Source organism: Saccopteryx bilineata, chromosome 7, assembly GCF_036850765.1.
Source record: "Saccopteryx bilineata isolate mSacBil1 chromosome 7, mSacBil1_pri_phased_curated, whole genome shotgun sequence".
Lineage (NCBI taxonomy): Eukaryota > Metazoa > Chordata > Mammalia > Chiroptera > Emballonuridae > Saccopteryx > Saccopteryx bilineata.
This window is the reverse complement of record NC_089496.1, coordinates 9,128,508-9,152,296: the sequence shown is the minus strand read 5'-3', so window position 1 is coordinate 9,152,296 and position 23,789 is coordinate 9,128,508. Positions and strand designations below refer to the sequence as shown.

The 23,789-nt window shown below is 33.8% G+C and overlaps 1 protein-coding gene across 5 annotated transcripts in view; it reads left to right on the top strand.

Annotated features, from left to right (window-relative positions):
• The window catches only part of CD36 (CD36 molecule (CD36 blood group)), a 78,965-nt gene extending 56,743 nt beyond the window's left edge, over nt 1-22,222 (top strand). For 4 of the 5 annotated variants that reach the window (XM_066240362.1, XM_066240360.1, XM_066240361.1 and 1 more), the window contains 11 exons: nt 4,367-4,514; nt 5,251-5,430; nt 6,665-6,756; nt 9,771-9,817; nt 12,699-12,768; nt 13,843-14,030; nt 15,237-15,355; nt 17,007-17,080; nt 17,638-17,692; nt 18,641-18,805; nt 21,268-22,222. In XM_066240362.1, the coding sequence (XP_066096459.1) occupies nt 4,367-4,514; nt 5,251-5,430; nt 6,665-6,756; nt 9,771-9,817; nt 12,699-12,768; nt 13,843-14,030; nt 15,237-15,355; nt 17,007-17,080; nt 17,638-17,692; nt 18,641-18,805 (1,138 nt within the window). In that variant the 3' untranslated portion in view covers nt 21,268-22,222. The remainder of the gene's footprint in view (nt 1-4,366; nt 4,515-5,250; nt 5,431-6,664; nt 6,757-9,770; nt 9,818-12,698; nt 12,769-13,842; nt 14,031-15,236; nt 15,356-17,006; nt 17,081-17,637; nt 17,693-18,640; nt 18,806-21,267) is intronic. The other variant, XM_066240364.1, reaches the window with a different exon arrangement.
• Nucleotides 22,223-23,789: the final 1,567 nt, after the last annotated feature.

The window sequence follows — 23,789 nt, the reverse complement described above, 5'->3', positions numbered from 1 at the left end:
ATAAATGCCATTCATTTGAACTGTACTTATCTTGCCAATAGTATGCAATGAAATATTTTATTTCTGCCTACATAAAATCCTAATCTAAGGATTTGCTTATTATGAGAAATAAAAAATTTAGTATAAATTAATCAGCATCAAATAACTGTTCTACATTTAAGAAGTTACAGTTGTTTTACACTTGTGGTATATAGTTTCAATAACTCTGAAATATGCATGCTCAATAGAAAAAAAATCTACCCAAATTTTAGAATCTAGAGCATTTTAAAATTTAAAAATTTTTAAATTGAATGTATGGGGTACATCAGTGGTTCTTAAAATGTGGTCCCCAGGCTAGCAGCATGAGAATCACCTGGAAATGCAAATTCTCAGGCCCTACCCTATACCAAATGAATCAGATTCTGGGTTTGAGACCAGCAATAAGTTGATAAGCCCCTCTGGGTGATTTCAATGGACACTCAAATTTGAGAACCACAAAACTAAACTGATTTTATATAAATACAGTATATATTTTACATAACTGCATCCTTACTTACTAAAGATGTCTGTTCAAACTCATTTCTAGGTCAATAGTGGTTTCTATTTATTTTGTTGTTTCATTATTATATATTATTAGATATTTTCATTATTAGATATTATATATTTTCCAGTACTGAGACTGAATGTTCTATACCCTTTCCTCCATTCCCTAAGAGTTTAACACACTTTTGAATCGCATTGTGGACTATCAGAACTAGGGGAAATTAATTAGCCAGAACTTTTTATTTTGTAATTAAACAAAACTGACACCAGGAGATATGATGTGATTTTATGTTCACATGGGTTTAGAAATTGGTAAATCCTAGATTTGTGTGTATATTTTCTTTTCTTTCTTTTTTTGTGTGTGTTATAGATTATGTCATTTCCCCCCACTATCAAAGTAAAAAAAAAAAAGGAGAGATTGAGGTACTAAGAACATTTACCTTAACCAAGAATTAGTCATACACATGGAAATATAATTAAATTCTGCTATATCATTGATATACAAATGTGGGCTTTTTTTTCCCTCAAGGAATACAATTATTTATATACCAGGATCAATTTTTACTACAAAATATATTTTATTTTTTTATTTATGATTTTATTTATTGTGTTTACATAGATTCAAGTGTCCCACCGAATATATCTCCCCCACCCCCGTGTTCCCCTCAGCCCCCCCAATGTCTTCCTCTCTTCCCTCTAGGACAAAATATATTGTAATAACTTCTTGTAATTTAGTTTTGTATCTTACGTGTTTTAGATCATCAGTGATTGTGTAATTATTTCCCCCTGCATCAGTATGTTTCCAGATTGACACTCTCACTTCCAATATGATGACGTAACAAGAGCTGTGAGGGCAGTGCCCGTTGCCATAGCACATGCTGCCAGGCCTGGCACCATTGTGTCCTAGCAGTTCTCCCCAGCCCCTGTCTCTGTGCACACACCTGTGACTATTTACAGCCATGTCAGAGAAGCTTCAGTTTTCATTGTCACAAATCAAAGCTTATCTTAGAAAGTATTTTTATTTTTTATGAAAGTATAGTTTTGTTATACTCAAAAGCCAATATAAATATCTTGTTCCAAAAAAGGGTTGTAGCTATGATGTGTACCTATGAAAATCTAGAATTCGCATGTGACCTAATATCTAAGCATAATGTTAAAAAATCATAATCTGATGAATTAAATATAAGTGAGGAATGAGAAGAGTTGTTAAAATTTGAAAACATGTGTTCTGCTTAAATTTGTGTTTGTGGGAGGTTATGCTTTTTTACTTTTCAGATTTTACTTGTAAAATGGGGAAACACAGCATAATATTGAATCTAGTCCTAGACCTGCTCTGATAGGTGACAAGTAATATGTATTTTATTTTAGAGACTTTAACCTCTGCCTTTAAGAGACAAAAGCAGGTAGGTTAGATACACTCAGTTTATTTTGAAGGGTGTTGGGAGTGTTGAAGTTGGATTTGCAGCTAATGTTGATAAACAATAAATTTCTACTTATATAACAATGTTAAAAGGATTTCTGATCATGTTAAGGTCATTTTGTCTCCAAAATTCAATCATTAGTGTAGGTTAGAATGCCTTAAATAATGAGAAAACCACCTTTCAGAAAAAGTTAAGAGCTTGAGAATCGTCCCTCTGTTGAGGTGAGCCCATCTCCCGTAAATCACGCTCTGGGCCAGCTGAAAGGGGAGCGACAGGAGGACATTTTTTCTCAAACAGAACCACAGGCTTATTTGGCTGATGGCTGCTTAAGTGACTTTGATGGAATTTTGATTAACAAGATATGACACTGATCAAAGCATAAAATTTCCTGGATTGAGATTTTAATTACATATATTGCAGCCTACACCATCTCTATAATCTCTTATAAATATTTCATAATTTCTTCAGAATATTCTCAGATCCAACACAATTTTCTTTAGTTACTTTGTTTTGGCAAGAATACAAAGAAAACATTCTTTGACCTTCTTAACCAACACTTTTTAGAACTTTCTAATTTTTTAGCAAAAAAAAATTGAGTGATTAAAAGCAAATTCTAATAATAGACCTCAGTTTAAAGGATATTTCTCATTGAGTGCCATCTACTGGTTTTATGTTATAATTACAATTCAAGTGAGCTTTAGAATTTAGGTCACAATTTTTTAGCTATTATTTTTATTTATACATATATACTTGAAAATTAAAGTATTCCAATTTTAAATATTAATAATATGTAATATACAGCTATATAATAGAAAATAGTAATTGACTATTCAAAAACTATCCTGGGTGCTGTTTTAAAATTTTATATTCTTTGTATGCCTTCAGTACTCCAGTAAGAATAAATAATAAAGCTTTGTGGAAATAATATTAAAAATAAAATATTTTCATTAATTATTGGGAGTTCTCCTTTGAAAGAATGTGAGCCATTAATTTTTTCATTCAAAAAATATTGAGAAATCAACATGCACCAGGCACTGTGCTGAGAGTACAAAACACTCATAATCCATACCCTACAGCAGGGGTCCCCAAACTACAGCCCGCGGGCCACATGCGGCCCCCTGAGGCCATTTATCCAGCCCCCGCCGCACTTCTGGAAGGGTACCTCTTTCATTGGTGGTCAGTGAGAGGAGTATAGTTCCTATTGAAATACTGGTCAGTTTGTTGATTTAAATTTACTTGTTCTTTATTTTAAATATTGTATTTGTTCCTGTTTTGTTTTTTTACTTTAAAATAAGATATGTGCAGTGTGCATAGGAATTTGTTCATAGTTTTTTTTATAGTCCGGCCCTCCTTCGGTCTGAGGGACAGTGAACTGGCCCCCTGTGTAAAAAGTTTGGGGACCCCTGCCCTACAGAGAGGTACATTTTTATTATACATGAGTAAAAACTATTGTTTATTACATTTCAGTCCCATGTTTTTCAGTCTTTACCTTAGTTATCTATTCACCTTACATCATAAACATACAAATATAAAATAGTGAAATGAAAGATGTACATATTATTTCATCCAGTGAACCATCTTGTACTTCCAAAAGTCTTTTCCTCATAATAATCACCCTCAAACACATTCCTAAAGTGTAATTGGTACTTTGAAACCTAGAGATGTTAGAGCCAAGAGCTTAGAACTAATCAGTATTCAATATATGGAAAAGGGAGGGAAATTTGTCTGTAAAAAGGAAACTATGACATGGGTTATCTTTCTCATTAAAGTACTGAAAAATATGTAAAAGCCAGGTCTAGATAGATTATGTATTTTGAGCATCCTTTCTAAGAAAATGTGTATTTAATGTCCTCCTGATCACACCTTCTCCAGCTCCCTCCTCACCCTCAGGATAAACCTTAAACATCTGAATATTAGATTCAGCCCTTAATGTTTGAGTAACTTTATTTCCTACCATTCTTCTTACTCTCTCTCTTTATAGTCCAATCAAATTCAACCATGTGCATTTCTAAAAATAAACTTTGCTCTTCTTACATTTTACATGCCACTTTCTATTTCATTTAACAAAACTTCTATTTTAATTCAGACTACTCATGTGGAATTGCTACAAAATACATCTTGAACCTTATCACCACCATAACCATTCCACTCCTGGATTTGTATCTGTTCTGTGTTTTACCGTGGACTCTGAATAAACTCCTGTAATTACACATATTACTTTCTCCCCTGCTATGCAAATTTAAGACCCCCTTCTCTAATTCGCTAGAGACCTAGTATTGGCTTTCCATTTTAACCCAGTTGTTTACCATAATTCCTACATATTCTATGTACTCAAAAAGCACTTGTTGTGCCAATAAATAGCATTTGTGATCTAGTGTTCACTTGACACAATAATTTTTAATTTTATTTATTCTGTATATCAGAGTTCGTTATCTAGCCAAGGAAAATATAACCCATGACTTCGAGAACAACACAGTCTCTTTTGTGCAGCCCAATGGTGCTATCTTTGAACCTGAACTGTCAGTTGGATCTGAGGATGACAATTTCACCGTTCTCAATCTGGCTGTAGCTGTGAGTAGACAAAATTTCCTTTGAAATACTCTAGAATCCATCTCATGTTTAGAATTATCATTACATAGTATTTAGTGTGTTTCTATGTCATTATTTGAATGGAGTTTTGGTCAGCAGAAAAGATGAAAAAAAAATCAACTGAACTGATACACCACTTAAATTGTATCATTAAAAAGTAGGAGTTGCCTCACCAGGCGGTGGCACAGTGGATAGAGCATTGGACTGGGATGCAGAGGACCCAGGTTCAAGACCCCGAGGTCACCAGATTGAGCGTGGGCTCATCTGGTTTGAGGAAGAAAAAAAAAAGCCCACCAGCTTGAACCCAAGGTCACTGGCTCCAGCAAGGGGTTACTCTGTCTGCTGAAGGCCCACGCGGTCAAGGCACATTTGAGAAAGCAATCAATGAACAACTAAGGTGTCACAATGAAAAACTAACGATTGATACTTCTCATCTCTCCCCGTTCCTGTCTGTCTGTCCCTGTCTATCCCTCTCTCTCTCTGAAAAAAAAAAAAAAACAGTAGGAGTTAACTTTATCTTCTTGTGGCTAAAACTGAGGCACTCCTATGTACTCATCTAGGGTCAGACAAATTCTACTTTTCATTCTGGCAAGATCTGGAAGTAATTTTAGAGATTTAAGTTTTTTAAAATTAATTTTAGTATTTAGTCCATTTATTTGTTAAATAATTAATACTGCAAATGGTGTCTTAAACAGTGCTTTTTTTTCCTTTTTTGTAGTCTGTACCCCATCTCTATCCAAATGCATTTGTTCAAGTGTTGCTCAATTCACTTATCAAAAAGTCAAAGTCATCTATGTTTCAAAGGAGAAGTGTGAAGGAAATATTATGGGGCTACAAAGATCCATTCTTGACTTTGGTACCATACCCTATTGATCCAACCGTTGGTGTGTTTTATCCTGTGAGTTCTAAATATAAATGTTGATATTGTTATACTTTAATTGGATAAATATAGTGACATTGGAAATTCATAATTTTGTAATTTAATGTTAATCTTATTTATTATCTGGGAATACACAGTCTAATTTTTTAACAGTCTTTATTTCACATGGTTTCAGTTATCCAAGTTCAGAAAACTATCAAAATTGAATAATTAAAATTAAAATTAAGCTGAGATTTAATCAGGTTCCATCCTTTAATGAGTATACAATTTGTCTAAAATTAGGTTATAATTTGGTAAGACTTTGAACACTGTTTTCAGTTTTGATTTACCTTTTCAAAAAATCAAGTTTAATACCATATTTTCAATTGTATTAAATGTATTTATTCTATCATTCCTCCTTCTCTAGACCTCTTACAAACTGTTTCCATGTAAATTTAAAAGCCTTAATCTGCCCACACAAGATTGATGAATTAGCAAAATCCTATTTTATGGAGTTTGTTAATAAGAACTTCTGTGGTCTCTCAAAGTCATGAAATGGCAGTTGGGAGATTAGGAAAAAGTGATAGACTTAGCTGCAGCTTATTGTTTTAAATTATGAATAGAACAAGTTGACCCTTGAACTGGAAATCTATGATTTAACACTCTACAATTGATATTAGTTATATTCTCCAGTTCATTGTTGTTATTTTATGTTTAGATGGTGTCTATGATTGCAACATTATCTATCAATTACGTATCAATGTAGACAGCCTTAGGGTATCAGAGATTTAATTATTTTTAACTCAAATACATAGTACTCTTTCCTTGGGTAATTCTATTTTTAATTCTTCATGCCCAATTTTTGGTAACCACTTATTAAAGATTATAACATTTAGAATACCTCTAGAAATCATCCCTGTTCTCATAGGTTTTGTTCAAAATTCCCTCACCTCAATATGATAATAGTAATCAAAACTATCTTACTGGCTTAATTATGACAAAGAGTCCTAGAGTCTAGATGATGTCAACTTCTGATGTTTTCCTCCTTTGTCTCTGCATCTAGCACTTATTTCTATGCCCTTTTATAATCTGTCTTTTTAACATGTAAAGGCCAATAATTTTAAAACTTCATTGCATATATATTTTAAATCATATAAAATAATTATGAATGACCAATCTTTGAGAAATGCCAACATGAGTTAATTACATATTTTATAACTTGGAGAATATGGGTTGTTCTAAAAGTAATTTTTTCTTGTACATGTCTTTCCAGTACAACAATACTGTGGATGGAGTTTATCAAGTTTTCAGTGGAAAAGACGACGTAAGCAAAGTTGCCATAATTGACACTTACAAAGGTAAAAAGTAAGTATCCAGGTAAAGTGGAGGGTGGAGAGAAAGAGTGTGTTGCTAGGATACTATAAAACAGGAGTGGTGTACATTTAACAACCGGGAAGGCACAGCATAGACACCGACCTATGGAACAGACTTGCCTGTACCTCAGCCTTGAAAATTCCTATTCTGCCAGGCATTAGCCCTTTAGTTATGCCCGCTCGTCACAGCGGTGCCTAGCTGCGGAAAATCAGCTGCTCTTCAGCTTTGGTTCACCTTCATGGACAGGTTCTCTTACATAGGAAATCAAAAGGGACCTTTCCATTTCTGCTGCATCACTAGCTTCACCGTGCAGCCATCCAATTAGCTAACCACAGAATGAAAAGGCAGAAAATCAGTACATCGACTGATCATTTAGCTGATATAAAAGTATATTTCACTGGGTTTTTAAACATTTAATTGAGCATATCAAATAAAAATTGTTCATTCCATTGACATGACCTAATGTGTCTATACAGATACAAACTCAATGAATCCGTGCAAACATTTTTCTGACTTTTCCCTTCAAAAATTTCTTAAAATAATTTATATATTTGATAACTCAGCTTTTTTAAATTCTTATCAATGCAAAAATGAAATTAGTATTTCAAGTATTGAATAGTTTTAAATTTTACATATAAACTTGAAAATGAAGAGCGCCTTCCCTGAGTAGTAATAAAATGAGATATGGTCATACAACCGTGATTCCTTTCTTTTCCTACCTCCTGCCTGTTCACCCTGATCTAGGTATTTTATCATACGTGTAAAATAGGAAGAATCCTAATACATGTCAGGGAAGAAAGCCTTTCCTTCTCAAAGTTAATAAAGATGCTTTAGACCACTTTTTTTTCTGAAAAAGAATGAAGTAGTCAAAATTGAAAGAGATAAAATGTTTTCATTAATATAAGTAACCATTTCCTCACACCTGAGTGCCTATGTAAAAATTGTTCACTACACTTAGTGTAGTACTTTTTCTCTACAGTCCATAGTCACATATTTTTATAGATAAGTCCAGTAGGGAAAAGAAATACTTCTAAATACTCATTTCAGGGGAAATCACATCACTTGATCGTGTATGCTGAGGAGCACGAACATTCCCTCCGTTGCAATACTACAGACAGACTTCTGAGGAGAGTTACTAAAGTGCTCCTTATTGGAGTAACAATTTCACATCAGATTATAATAAGGTTAATTTTTTTTCTAAGTTTTCCATTGATTTGAGAGAGAGAGAGAGGAAGGGAGAGAGAAAGATGAAGAGAGGGGTAACAAAGGGGGGAGAGAGAGAGAGAAATGTCAACTTCTTGTTCCACTAAGCAGTATGTATACTCATTGACTGCATCTTGTACATGCTCTGATTGGGGATCAAACCCACGACCTCGGAGCACACTTTATTCACTGAACTATCCAGCCCGAAGCCTATGAAAAGTTTAATTTAACTGATAATGGCAACACTGAGCATAAGTAATAGCTTATTCTGTTTTTGTTTTTTTGTATTGTTTTTATATATTTTTCTGAAGCTAGAAATGGGGAGAGACAATCAGACAGACTCCTGCATGCGCACGACCGGGATCCACCCGGCATGCCCACCAGGGGCAACCCTCTGCCCACCAGGGGGCGATGCTCTGCCCCTCCGGGGCGTCGCTCTGCCACAACCAGAGCCACTCTAGCGCCTGGGGCAGAGGCCAAGGAGCCATCCCCAGCGCCCGGGCCATCTTTGCTCCAATGGAGCCTCGGCTGCGGGAGGGGAAGAGAGAGACAGAGAGGAAGGAGACGGGGAGGGGTGGAGAAGCAGATGGACGCTTCTCCTGTGTGCCCTGGCCGGAATCGAACCCGGGACTTCTGCACGCCAGGCCGACGCTCTACCACTGAGCCAACCGGCCAGGGCCACTTATTCTGTTTTTAAAATGAAGCATCAACTTGCATTGATATTTCACTGGATAGTGTGTTAGAAATAAATTTTTAAAAAATCAGTTTTTCATCACCAAAAAGTGGCTAAGGATACAGAGAAACTATTACTACTAAACTTTTTATTGCTTTCATATATATCTTATCTAGACAGCTGAATATAAATTAATAAACTCTGTCCTGCTTTAATGCCAACTCATGCAGGAGTTAAAGGGGAGGGATAAATTGATTATGTTTCCAATCAATCTCTGTTGATAACACATCTGACACATCTGCTTGTCTTTCTTTGCTCCTCATCACTCCCCTCTTCTCCCTCATATTGAGCTTATGTCAGTTACCCAATTAATATTCCTCCTAAGCAGTTTGAACACTCAACATATTACCAAATAATTTAAAATATCCCCTAAGCAGAGTCAAAGTCTAATTTCTGGTCAATGTTTCTCAATTTTTTTTTCAGACCTGTGTCTGTTCCAAATTGTTTCTATTTAAGCAGTTTTTATTTTATAATCTGTTAACTTAATGTTATCAGGCACTTAATTTATTTCAATGAGATGAAAGCTTCAGGCCCTGGCCGGTTGGCTCAGTGGTAGAGTGTCGGCCCAGCGTGTGGAAGTCCGGGGTTTAATTCCTGGTCACGGCACACTAGAGAAGCTAACACCTGCTTATCCATTCTTCCCCCTCTGCCGTCTCTCTCTCTCTCTTCCCCTCCAGCAGCCATGGCTCGAATGGTTGAAGCAAATTGGCTCCTGGTGCTGAGGATGGCTCCATGGCCTGCTTCAGGCCTGAGATGGCTTGGTTGCCGAGCAACACAGCAGCAGCCACAGATGGTCAGAGCATCGCCTGGTAGAGGTCTTGCTGGGTGGATCCTAGTCCAGGCACATGCAGAAGCCTGTCTTTCTGCCTCTCTGCCTCTCACTTCACTAAAATTTTAAAAAAAATGAAAGCTTCAGGAAAATATGAACTTAGAACATTCTTAAAGTTAGCATTTGTCATGTCTAGTCTTTATTATAGCAGAAGTGTTGTGTCATAATTGAAAAAGTAACATGAGTATGGTGTTCTTGAAATGATAATGTTTGTTCATTTTCTTTCTTTTTATTCCTAAGGAATCTCGACTACTGGACAAGTTATTGTGACATGGTTAATGGTACAGGTAAGAGCATTTTTTCTTGGAAATAATCACAATGAACCCACCTCCCTCCCTCTCACAAATCCTCTGCCATATCTACAAGATTCTAAAGGACAGAGTATGTATTTAACTGTATTTCTATCCCAGAACGTAATTCGGAGTCTCTATTCTTATATAAGTTTAGTAAATATCTGTTTGATAAGATAGGGTTTCTGAAAATTAACTATCAAGGATTAGCCTTTATTGAAGTACTAGAGAAATGTTTGCCCTGTAAAAACTTTAATGAACTGCTTTCCTGGCAGTAGTAGTGGTTTAAAAAAAACTTAGAAAAGTAAAAAGTAGTTACTATTCACATGTTTTGTAAATAACTGTACAGATAATTTAAAATTGGAAAAATAAAAAAAATCAAGACACTTATAAAAGGGAAATCCTACTTCCAAGTGAGGTGTCAGGCCGAGGCAGAATCTATAAAGTTGCCAGACAGAGACATCATTTTGAATAAGGTGGTCATGAGAGAGGAAAAGAACAAGAAATAAGGTTAGATGTCTACTAACCATGAAAAACGTATGCAAAAATGAAAATTCTGAACTAGAATTGAGAAAAAGACAGAACTATAAACTCAGAGTGTGGTTAGATCTGGCCAACTGTACTCGTTAATGGAAAACAAAGTACACATATTCCTACTGATTGAAGAACTGAGATTTTAAAGAACGGGAATTGAATAGCACGAGTAATTAAAATCAGAGGTGAGTTTTCAACAACTGAGAAGTAGAGGCGGAAGAATGATGTTTAGAAAGTTGGTGAGTTGATACCCTGTCGGAAATGAATGAGGATAAGGAATGGCAAAGACAAAGTTATGCAAAGAATCGGGTATAAAGAGGAAACAAAGGGAATTCCAATGTCTTGTTGACTTTGGTATTTTTATTTACTTTTGTTATCACTTTCTTATAAAAAAAAAAACAGCAAAAAAATAATTGGGTTTGCTCCGTAGCACTTTGAGCCATAGGGGATGGATGAAAGGAAGAAATTCCTTTCTAAACACAGTAAAGCATTTCTGCAAATAAATTGTCAAGTGTTCCAATACTACTAACTCTAGAAATTGCATAATACTTCAGTTCTTAGATGCAGAGTGAGATACATTGTGCTGTTAATATATACTAAAGGGCCTGACCTGTGGTGGCACAGTGGATAAAGCATCAACCTGGAAACACTGAGGTTGCCGGTTCAAAACCCTGGCTTGCCTGGTCAAGGCACATATGGGAGTTGATGCTTCCTGCTCCTCCCCCTTCTCTCTCTCTCTCTCTCTCTCTCTCTCTTTCTCTCTCTCTCTCCTCCCTTCTCCTCTCTAAAATGAATAAATAAATAAATATATACTAAAGTGTTCTCAATGGGTTTAAGAAAATAAAAACATTAACCATTTCAGTCCAAAAGTGAAGAAGTAGAGAAGTTTTAAAATAAGAGTTAGAATATTCATCAATGACAATAGCATAAGTAAATGAGCAACTGACATGAAATTAAAAGATCTAAGAAGAAAACAAAAGTAAAACAAACCAGGACCAGAAAGTAGGTTGGACAAGACAAGGGACTGATATGGTCCCTGTGAGACAGATTCTTGGTGACAGCCGCAGAGAAAAGAGACAAACGAAACAAAGTTTCTGTATGTTTTCATCCCAGTTTACAAATGTTCCCTCTACCTTCTTCAGTAAAATAAAAATACTGACATACATTTGAATGTTGTTTTTTTTTAACACGCTGCTAATATTAGCTATCTTTGGTGGTAATTACCATGGTAATTACTGGTTTGTTTTTATATAACTTTCAGATAATGCTTTTTAAAGCTTTTCAATGTATTCTTTTTCTTTAACGGTTAAGATGTTAAGAAGGCAGTTATAGGCCATGCTTATTCAGGGATCTATCTGGGGAGTTTAAGCTAATTTTTAATATCCAGTTCTCGTAATGCCAGGGTCAAGTTCACTGTGACCTTCTGTCATATTTTACTTATCACAAGAGTATAAGTGAAAGGTAAAATAAAATTACAGGGTTGGAGATTTACCAGAACATTTAGTGGTGACTCATTTTGGTTATATCCATTTAAGGAGCAGATGGAAGAATTATCTATTTCTCCAAATACCCAGTGTGTACCATGGATCATAACCATAGCAAAAATTCAATAAACTAAAAATATATATATTCTTTTTGTTTGATGGATACATTTTCAAACCATTTGCAAGAAATTCTGTTTAGTGAGAGAACTTCAAAAAATGACTTAAAAATATTAAACATTAGAGTAGACAAAGAAATCACTATCAAAAGTAAAATATAGACTGACCAGGGTATGGCATAGTGGATAGAGCGTCGACCTGGGACTCTGAGGACCCAGGTTTGATACTTCAAGGTTGCTGGCTTAAATAGGGCTCACCAGCTTGAGCATAGGGATCGTAGACAGAAGCCCATGGTCACTGGCTTGAGTCCAAAGGTTGCTGGCTTGAGTAAGAGGCGACTGGCTGCCTGGACCCCCCTGGTCAAGGCACATATGAGAAGTAATCAACGAATAACTAAAGTGCCGCAACTACGAGTTAAAGCTTCTCATCTTTCTTTCTTCGTGTCTGTTTCTGTTTCTCTCACTAAAAAAATTAAGTAAAATGCAAATTGAAATGGCATTCTAAATCAATTTAATGGTAAAAAAAGTATCACTTTACTACATGTTTAAATGACAATATTTTAGATATATTGGATTAATAAAACATAACCTTTTTTACTTTTTAAAAATGTGACTACTAGAAAAATTTTAAATTACATATACAATTTGCATTATTATTTTTATTGACTAGAAATAGAGATTTCTAGATTTTTCTAAGACACATATTACATCTAATTCTTTGCCACTGGCTTAATTTTTAAACAGATGCAGCTTCATTTCCTCCTTTTGTTGAGAAAACCCGAGTACTGCAATTCTTTTCCTCTGACATTTGCAGGTAAGAAAAACACACCAATATATTTCTGTGAGTCAGAATTTTTTCCCCAAGTAACAAAAGACAGACAAGAAGTTCAATACTTAATAATGTTTTTCAAGAAAAATAAAATACACTTAGGGAAACTTTTCTTGATTTATTAAGAATTAATACAACAGTAAAGTCATAATGTGTTTAACTTTAAAATTTTTTAAAAGATGTAGGATATTTCGCATAACGTAAATCATTTTCTTCTTGTCATTTCTAAGTAAGAACTTTTTTAATAAATTAGTATTATGTTTAATAACAGTCAAGTCTAGCCTTCTATGCCCAGTTTTTCTAAAGATATCTGTGAAGATATCTGCCACCAACTCAGAATTCTATTAGTTATTATACTCAGTTGCCATAATAGCATCTTTCCCAACTGACAAGGCCTAGTAGATACCACACAGTATTGGAGGCCACACCAAATGAATCCTAGCCCTGCTCCCAAAGTCTGTGTGGTTGTGAGCAAGTATTTAATATCTCTGAATCTTTTGCTTATTGGTAAAATTGAAGAGAGCAGTGTTTCTTCATATAGAGTTATCTGGGGATTGGGAGAAACATTTACTGCCAAGATTATGTTGGACACTTGGTAAATAATGGAGTATACAAAATATTCTACCCAGCAATGAAATGCACACACCCCAGCAAGTAGGTGGCCTTTCTCTCCAGACTGGGGAGGAGATAGACATTTTATTTTTATTTTTATTTGGATACAAAAAAAGAATTTGAAGCAGTCATATAAATATTTAATCTATAAAGGAAATAAACTGAGAAATGTCTTTAGTATCTACATACCATGGTACTTCACAAGCAAAAATTATTCTTAGAAGCTTTTGAAAACAAAAGTAAGAATAGCTATACTCACGTACTGAGTTCTGCTATGCCTTAAAATTTCACAAACACTTTATTCCTAAAGATTAAACAAGAATTCTAACAAGAGTATATTGGATTTTTCTAAGTTAAAGCAAGAATATAAATCTAAAAATAAGAAAAACTGAATCACTGGGATGGAGCTCAGGTCCCTGGAATGAAGCTCTTCTTCTCTGCGTTTAGGTCCATCTATGCTGTGTTCGGAGACGAGCTGAACCTGAAGGGAATCTCTGTGTACAGATTTATTCTCCCGCCCAAGGCCTTTGCATCTCCAGTTGAAAACGCAGACAACCACTGCTTCTGCACAGACAGAGAGATCTCAAATAACTGCACCTATTCTGGCATGCTGGACATTAGCAAGTGCAAAAAAGGTAGGTGTTCTTAATATTAAAGTTCATGACATAATTCGCAGTTTGCTTATAATGTAACCTTGGCCATGACCTGTTAGTTCAGTAAGCTAGTGTCACCCAGAAACGCCGAAACTGTGGGTTCAAACCCAGTTTAGGGCACACATGGGAAGCAACTAATGAAACCACAGCTAAGTGGAACAACAAATGAATGCTTCCCCTCTCTCTTATCTGTAATTAAAAAAGAAAAGGTAACCTTTACCCAGAATTCCTTTCCACCAAAAATTTAGTAAGAAAGCAATAGGGCAAAGAGTAAGGGTGATGGTAGGAAGTTTGATTTTGGGTTGCGTTTGAGATCCCACTTGTGTCTCAGGGCTATAAGAGTTAGTTATTATTATTAGAGAGAATCATACTAACATTGCCCTGTGCTACTTTAGAGAATATCTGTGTGGCCCTTTTCCATTTTTTAATTAGGTTATTTATTTATTTATTAATTGATTGATTGATTTTGCTCTTTGTCTTTTGGAGTTGTGTGGCTTCCTCCTATGTTTTGTAGTTTTGGATATTAACTACTTATTGGATATCTGATCAGAAAATATTTTCTGTTAGCCTCATTTATTTATGTATTTGATGGTTTCCTTCACTGTATAGAATCCTTGTGCTCCTTTTAGATTTAGGGTAAAAGGTAAACAATTCCCAGGTTACTTTGAGCATCCCAACTTATCCGTCTTCCACTTTCCTCTCCTTGAAAATGGTAACTAAAAACAAATATATTTTCAGTATGTCTCTGAAACAAAAATTAACTTCCACACAATTTGGGGTCTATCTTGTTTTGCTCACCATCTTCATACTGGTGTGGGTGTGAATAAAGAAAGATAAAGCTCAAGTTCATTCTCAGTTTAGAAATATTACTGTACAAAACATAAACATACCTGGTTGAAACTGTTCAGCAGCTAAACCTTACATATTTAAAAGTAACACCTAAGGAATAAACAACAGATATCAACTGACTGGTTATTAGGATGATGCAAAATTTTCTATTTTATTTTGTACAACAGTGGTCAATTTTTATAATTATCCCTCACTCTCCTGTCCCCAAATTAGTGCTCAAACCCAACTGTGCATGTTTTTAAATTAAAAAAGCTTTATTTTCAAGGAATAGCTTCTGAGTGGTATGTGAAATGAGGAAAATTATTTATCCCCAATTATCTTCTTAACACTTGTTTTTAGGAAGACCTGTGATCATTTCACTTCCTCATTTCCTCCATGCGAGTCCTGAAGTCTCAGCAACTGTTGAAGGCTTAAATCCAAATGTAGAAGAACACAGCACATACTTAGATGTTGAACCTGTAAGTAAATAGAATACTGATCTTCCCTTTTAAATATTTTTAAAATGAAGTTTAAAAAGTTATCTCCTTGTCGATCACATCCATTGAATCACAATCTTGATAAATTACTTTTATTTCAGTGAATAATACATTGATTTTTTTCCTATTGCTTTATAAGCTATCAAAGTAATTTAATTTTAGTTTTTAAGAATATGGAACTTTTGCCTGACCAGGCAGTGGCACAGTGGATAGAGCATCAGACTGGGATGTGGAGGACCCAGGTTCAAAACCCCAAGGTCACCACCTTGAACATGGGCTCATCTGGTTAGAGCAAGGCTCACCAACTTGAGCCCAAAGTTGCTGGCTTGAGCAAGGGGTCACTCAGTCTGCTGTAACCCTGTTTGTTCAGTAAGTTAGTGTCACCCAGAAACACTGAAGCTGTGGCGTTTATGAGAAAGCAATCAATGAACAACTAACGTGCCGCAACAAATAATTGATGCTTCTCATCTCTGTCCCTTCCTGTCTGTCTATCCCTATCTATCCCTCTCTCTGTCTCTGTCACAAAAAAATGTGTGTGTGTGTGTGTGTGTGTGTGTATGTGTGTGTGTAACTTTTAAAGCATTTTTAATGGTTGATAGTTCAGGAATACCAATGATGGGAATGATTCTAATTGGCCTAAAACAATTTGATATAAATTCCTAGTTTATGCTTATTTTATATATAGTTAACTGCAAGTGCTGTTTATATGAACAGACACTGTATATTGTAAGGAATGAAAATAGATTTTACAAATACATGTACATTTGGGGCAAAATATATTATACTTAGTGTTGAGAAAAATCTATAAAAAATCCTGTAAGCATGACAGGTTGAATTTTTAAATTATTTTAATACTCCCTTTTTCAAAAATTAAGTGAACTACCAGAATTTTAGTAGTAATATTCCATTTTAAATACTGGAAGTATTATTATTAAACTGATTTTACTGACTGAATACATATTTTAAATACTGAATGTATTACTATTAAACTGATGATACTGACTGAATACATATTTTAAATACTGAAAGTATTACTATTAAACTGATGATACTGACTGAATACATATTTTAAATACTGGAAGTATTATTATTAAACTGATTTTACTGACTGAATACATATTTTAAATACTGAATGTATTACTATTAAACTGATGATACTGACTGAATACATATTTTAAATACTGAATGTATTACTATTAAACTGATTTTACTGACTGAATACATATTTTAAATACTGAATGTATTACTATTAAACTGATGATGCTGGCTGAATACATACTTGACCATGCACAGTCTAGGATCTAAACAAACTGAGCTCTTCAGTCTCCGTACTATTATTATTGCTATTGTTGTTGTCGATTCCCCAAAACCATTTATGGTAAATATCACAAATCTAACTAAAACCTTGAAATTAGGATGGACAAAGAAATTATATATGCGTACACACATGCATATAATGTATATTTATGGAGAATTAAGTAGGAAATATTTAATATGTCCAATTAATTATTTAATAAATTTCACAAGTTTCAAGTAGAACAAGTTCTCCATAATATTAAAAGTAAATTTTGGGTATTATAAAAGGATGTTTTAAAAAGAAGTGAGTAATAATTTTAGTTTTTTTCTTTTTTAGATAACTGGATTCACTTTACAATTTGCAAAACGGCTGCAGGTCAACATACTGGTCAAGCCAGCAAAAAAAATTGAGTGAGTCTCTTGACCAAAGTTATCATTACATGATTTTTAGCATTTTCTTGTAAGAATGTGATTAAATCTATGAAAGTGGAAATAATATAAAACTTCAATTTCTCTTTGACTTGAATGTCATTAAATTATTATTTAATGCTTATAACTTTCATTTGTAATTTAGAAGTATATATCTGGTGTTCACTGAATGCTATTTACATATATTTTGGAATGTTTAAAAGTTTTTGGTGGTATTGCTTATATTGCTAGCTCTCCAAATATTTCTATGACAATCATTTCTAGAATTTATATTTTACTTTCCTGGGTAGAATTTGTTTAAAGGAATAATCTGTGCTTAGAAATTGTTAATATAATTATAAATCTGCACCATAAATTGTTAGAATAAAAGATGTCTGAGAAACAGCCATATTAAAATTTAAATGACTCATTACAGGAAAAAAAAATTGAGGAACTTCAGTTAGAGCAACTAATTGAATATTTACACTTGCAATTACTAAGTTTTCTGTGATATATGTGTAATATAATACATTTTCATGCTTTTTAAATATATATTACAGGGCTTTAAAACGTCTGACTAAGAACTATATTGTGCCTATTCTTTGGCTTAATGAGGTCAGTATTTTTATCTATAAGTAATTAAAAGCAGAATACCTCTTTGTATTAAAAAAAGGTCTTGACATTTCAACATTGATTATATAGTACTGTACAAAAATAAGTTAATAGCTCTGATTACATAAAACAGTTGATTCTTATATTATTATTTATTAATTATTGTAGTATTTTCAATATGAACAACTGAAAACCTACTTTTGCCCCAAACCCTGTATAGTACTTTTAGTTGTGTTTTCATTGTCCATATAGGTGAGTTAATATATTAATTATAGCTACCTGAGAGAACCAAACCACACAGAAGTATCAAATTTGTGTTAATTTTCAATGGTTTTCTGTTACAAAGATAAAGCACTTTTTATCATTTTAGATTATTTTCAGGATGACTCTATTCAACATTTTTTTTGTCAGAGTGTTGTGTTAAAAAAGGAGTCATCATACATCTAACTCCAAATAGTTCAAGACTTAATGAATATTATAGTTTATAAAAGCCAACCAAGCCTACAAAAGCCAGGTTAGAGCAGGTGCCTGATAAGATATGTTTAATGTAAACCATGAAATTTATTAGCCACAGAATTAGGAAATGCATTGTATACATCTTTAGAGGAAATATAATAGTTGACCCTTGTCATTGTCCTCTGTCACTAGAAAATGTCCTTTGAAAATTTTTGAAAAATTTCAGTAAGACAGTTCTAAAGATGAATGGAGCCTCGTGTATTGAAGAGTGCCAGACAGCAGGTCTAAAAGGAGGGGAATTCTATTACGCTCTGTATTCTATCTTGGCATTTGTTACCTTCTTTAGCATGCAAAGGGGACTTCACTGGTTTGTCTTATACATATAGATAACTAACGCTTATGGTGTTTGGAGAAAAAGTGATAAATAAAGGAAGATTTTAAGTATTTTGCTACACTAATCTACACAAATAATGCTAATTATTAACTTAATTACAGACTGGTACCATTGGCGATGAGAAGGCAAAAATGTTCAGAAAGCAAGTGACTGGAAAAATAAATCTACTTGGCCTGGTAGAAATGGTCTTACTCAGTGTAGGCGTGGTGATGTTTGTTGCATTTATGATTGCATACTGTGCGTGCCGATCAACGAAGGCAAAATAAGTAAGTATATCCTAATTAATATATATTGCTGCAGTAGCAGTAGTTTAAATATAGTAGTATATACTTGTTTTTATTTTATCAAAGAGGGGTTATAAATTTCATCATAACTCTTTCTGGACATGTCTAGCCAATTGTTGTTTTTAAATACATCCCTGAAGTTTTGAGATGCTTAATGTAAGTAAACACTGAATGAGTAAATCAGTCCAGTGTGAACATCAAGCAGATCACTATATTACATCTTCATTCTGAGAGGAACAGAATAACACAAAACTCTTACCTTTGAAAAGTAGTATACATATTGCTTTTGTGCAAAATTCTGACTCCATTTATCAATCATTTCTAGTTAATTATTTTTAAAATCAAAAATAAAATTTACCAGGAAAGGTTACGTAAAACTGAAAATGGCAGATATTTGGGGAGACTGAAATTTATAAGGAAAAAAATAATTAAATGAGCTACAGATAAACTAAAAACTCAAAAATAAATGATAGAGATAAAATATATCATTAAAATTAAACACTGAAGTAAAATAAAATTTAAAATGAAAATAACATGAATTTAAATACAGGATTGCTACATTCAGTATAGACATGCTGACCATGCACTATTCAAAATAAGAATGTATGCACTAGATATTTAATGTGGAAGCCTTATGAACAATTAAAAATTTATCAGCTAAAACTTCAATATAACAGTACAAGAGGACAGAAGAAAATAGTGTCCAAAACAGTAAGACCAAATTACTCAGAGTTTAGAGAAAAAATCAAATGTGGACAACATCTGAGTTTTAACAAAACTGTAGAGATGGGTCAGGCCCATCTAATATCTGTGTTTCAGATATTAGTGTCTGTGCCCCCCTGTACACAAACAGGGATGAATGCCTAATCCTGTCTTTACTAAGTGGAAATGTCTTTATTTAATAATTATACATGCCATTGGTGTGGCCTGTGGGGGAAATTTTTTCACTTTACACATAGTTTTCATCAGCTCTCTATTCCCAGGCACATCAGAGGAAATAAAAGATAAAAGCAATACACTTGCTTACTTTCAATCAGACTGTTGGTCCTAAGATTCTAGAGCTGTCTCTGATAACTACTGAACCAAGATCATGTACCACGACCGTGCTAAATATGTTACATATACTACCACATCTAATCCTTGATACAATTTCATGAGTTTCTAATAGAGATTTGATCAGCATTCATTCTGTCTTCTGAAGACACTCCAGAAAATTGTAAGGTTTAAAAGTACAGAATTGCCCATTTTCAAAGTATAAATCAGTCAAACTGATGATTTCTTTTTAAAGTGAAATTTTCAGACCAGTATTTCTTTTTGTGTGAGATTGAGTGCTTGTGTCTAGGAAGGTAACTCAATCCTTTTGTTCTGACCATTTCTGCTCCTATTTATTCACTGAAAAGAAGACTGAACAATTATGCCTACAATCTATTTGGACAGAATGTATGCAAAATGCTAATCTAATATATTCACATTATAATAAAGGAACTATTGCATCATCTTTAAGAATATTAGCCCAATAACAAACATGTTATGATTAAACAAAGATATTCATATAATCATCTATGTAATATAGATAAAATAATCTGCTGAAAAGCAAACCAAAAAAAGTGGTCTACTGGAAAAGCATGTTTCCAAAGGTAAATATACCAGATACAAAAAATTTTCAGTAAGTATTTGCAATTAAAATTACATTTTATCACTGCTTAATGAGCCCTGAATGTCAATTTTTTTGGATCCCCATGTGGCTAAATTAGGGTAAAAAGGATTGAAAGTTTTCCAGATGGTGTCTGTCAACAAATATATTAGTTTTACTTCATATTTAACTCTTACAAGGAAAAATTACTTGTCTTTAAAAGATTACATGCCTTTTTTTTTTCTTTGCAAGTAGAAAATAATTTTTCTTTGTAGATTATTTGACCTATTAGATTTAGAAGAGTCACAGGAAATGTAGATTTCCTTAAACAGGCCTTCAGTTTTGAATAGTATAAAATTATGCCTTTGGGAAGATTTGTAAACAATTGGAAAAACAAGAGATAAATGTACAAAAAGAAATAAAATATAACATGGTGGAGCTAAATAGTAGTTTTATTCAATGGATCACAAAGAATAAGCAAATAGCCCTTTTGAAAGGAACAGTATCGACAGCTGTAAATAGAGAATAGTCTAAGGAGACAGCCAGGAATGGAAGTGCTTGTCCGGGTAGATTAACTAGTTAGCATACTTACCTGGCTATGTGCAGGCCTGGAGAGTCGGGAAGCTTATCTTTCTTGAACAGGAACGTGTATTGTCTTACCTATGAAGTCACCAGAGAACTTTTCGCTGCAGCTTGACAAATTGGGCTGAATAACGAACATATGATATCTAGGATATATAAAATTTGAGTATTACCTGTTTTATTTTTCCACTGCTTTCTAATAAACAGTAACATTCCTTTTACTTCCTAGACTGCAAATGAATCTTTATATTTATGTACCAGCAACATCAGAACTTTTGTTAATACTGACCTACAAAATGAAGACAATATGCTTTATTTTCACAAAACATAACTAAGCTTATAGTTGAAGAAATGTTGGCACTATTCGTTTTTGCAATAAGCGACAACACATTTCTAAAGGATTAAAATGTTGGTAAAGCTCCATAATCTGAACAAGAAACCAGCACCTTTTAAAATTCACATGTACACATTTGAATTTTCAGTTTCCACAGACCAGGTTCAAGCATGAACCAATTATTTTTATTTGGTACTGACTCACTAATCGGTTCCCTGGTGACAAATTCAGCAGAGGAGTGGATATTCTGAACAAATTCTGGATCATGGACTCTTGGTTACCTTGTTCATCGAGGGGAACACCGTCACTCTCGGCAGTGGGCCCGTTCAGTTGCAGCAGACGCCAGGACTGTTCGTTGCACTTCATGAGCGTCAACTATTTTGAAAGACATTTAAGAATGGAAAATAAATGATTAGCCTATGAGTCATTTATTATACAATACTTAAATTTCTTTCTCCGTGGACTTCTTTGTTTAGCAAAGCAGGCATTATAATTATGTTCTTTATAACAATCTGGGCTTATATTTTTGTCACTGATTATGCAAGTGGAAGTCATTCTTAGCATTTTGGCTCTCCACATTAAGGACTTTTTTTTGTCACTTTTCACGTTCTGCATCTCTTCTGGAAATCTGAGTAGATTTTGATCTTCTATCCTCAGTTACATACAACTTATGCTTCACAACTTCAGAATGCTGTGCTAGTATTAAAAGATGTAAATGAGAATAAAGGAAATATTGTATGAAAGATTACAAAGAAGAGAATGCTCTAATAGCTCTTTGTTGTAATATTTTTTGCTTTCTTAGTCACCTCAGAAAGACTGATTTCAACCATTAAAAGGTGTTCTTATTTAAGCTGCTGCACTTTGCTCAGTTCCTGCTGTGTTACAAAATATTTACCATGATTTTCTGTCTGAAGTATTTTCTTTGAATCTTATTTCTTTATAAATCCATTATTTTGTTCTGAAGTAATCTTCCATATCAATCTTCACACTTTGTCCTAGGCTAATCTTTTGAGTTGATTGGAGGAAAAGCAAAAAGCTATTTGGTTTCATTCTTTATAGCTGCATGACTTGAGTTCTAGACTGTGAAAGATTTTCCTTTTTATCAGACACATTAGGCAATCCTGCTTCCTGTTTAGTAGGAGTTCACTCATGGAGAGAGCACCAGTCGCCTGCAAAGCTCCTTATAAAAAGAGATGAACTACATTCTGTCTTGTGTTTCACATATAAAGGTTTATAGGACAAAATATTAGAAATGGTTTGTTTGGAACTAAAATTAAGAATTACTTGGTTGGCCCTGGCCAGGTAGCTCAGTCGGTTAGAGCATCATCCCAACATCCTGCAGTTATGGGTTCCATCCCTGGTCAGGGCACACACAGGAAGCAACCAATAAGTGGACAACTAAGTGGAGCCTCTCTCTCTCCCTCTTCTGTCTCTAAAATTAATAAATAAATAGCAACCAATGATGACATGAATAAGTAGAACAATAAACCAATATTTCTCTGTTTCTCTCCCTTCTTCTCTAAAAAAAAAATCAATCAATAAAACATTTTTTATAGAATTACTTGGTCTTCTCATGTTAGCTTTTAGGGTAAATAATGAAAACCCCAATCAAGACACCACCAATTCAGACGGATCTTTAAAAAATCTGAAGGTACTCAAAGCATACTGACTTTCCATTTAATTATTAGGGGGGAAAAATTAACCTCCCTTAAGATAATGACATATTAGATAAGATTCCAGAAATCTTTTTCTGATAATTAAGAGAAAAGTTTACCCTCTTTGTTCTAAGATATTTGTGGATATGTTGATCTAAGAGATTAATATAGGAAATTTCTTTAATTCTTGAATGAAGAAAGTCTCAATTATGTAGAAACTGTGCTGTGAATTAGATGAGAAAACACATATTCACCTTAAGTGAGGTCTCTATAGCCAATCAATGACTCAGATTTAAATCTTCATACAGAAATGCATCTCAGGACTTAGGTATGAGGGAAAGATTTTGACTTTTGTATCTTTAATATTATTTAACTATATACCTGTATATTCTAGTCTTTATCATTCCTCACATTTTTTCCCTCTAAATTGTATAAAATATGAGGAAAGACAATCTATACACTAAGGTAAGTGAATTGCACTTAAAAATACAAAGTAGAAAAAGAATTCTTAAAGAATGGTGCACATGTGCACTTTTGGGAATGTATTAAATGTGTGACCTGTTATTTTGCCCAAGAAAAATTGTGTGGTGTTCAGAGAAGGTAAAATGTTTAAATACTTATTACTGTACACAACTAGTTTTATATGCTTTATTCTATAGAATAACTGCACCATTTGGTAGAGAGGCACATTTTCATTTCAAACTATGTTTAACCACAACAAAAACTATAATTATTGTTCATAACTTAAGTTTAAAAATCTAC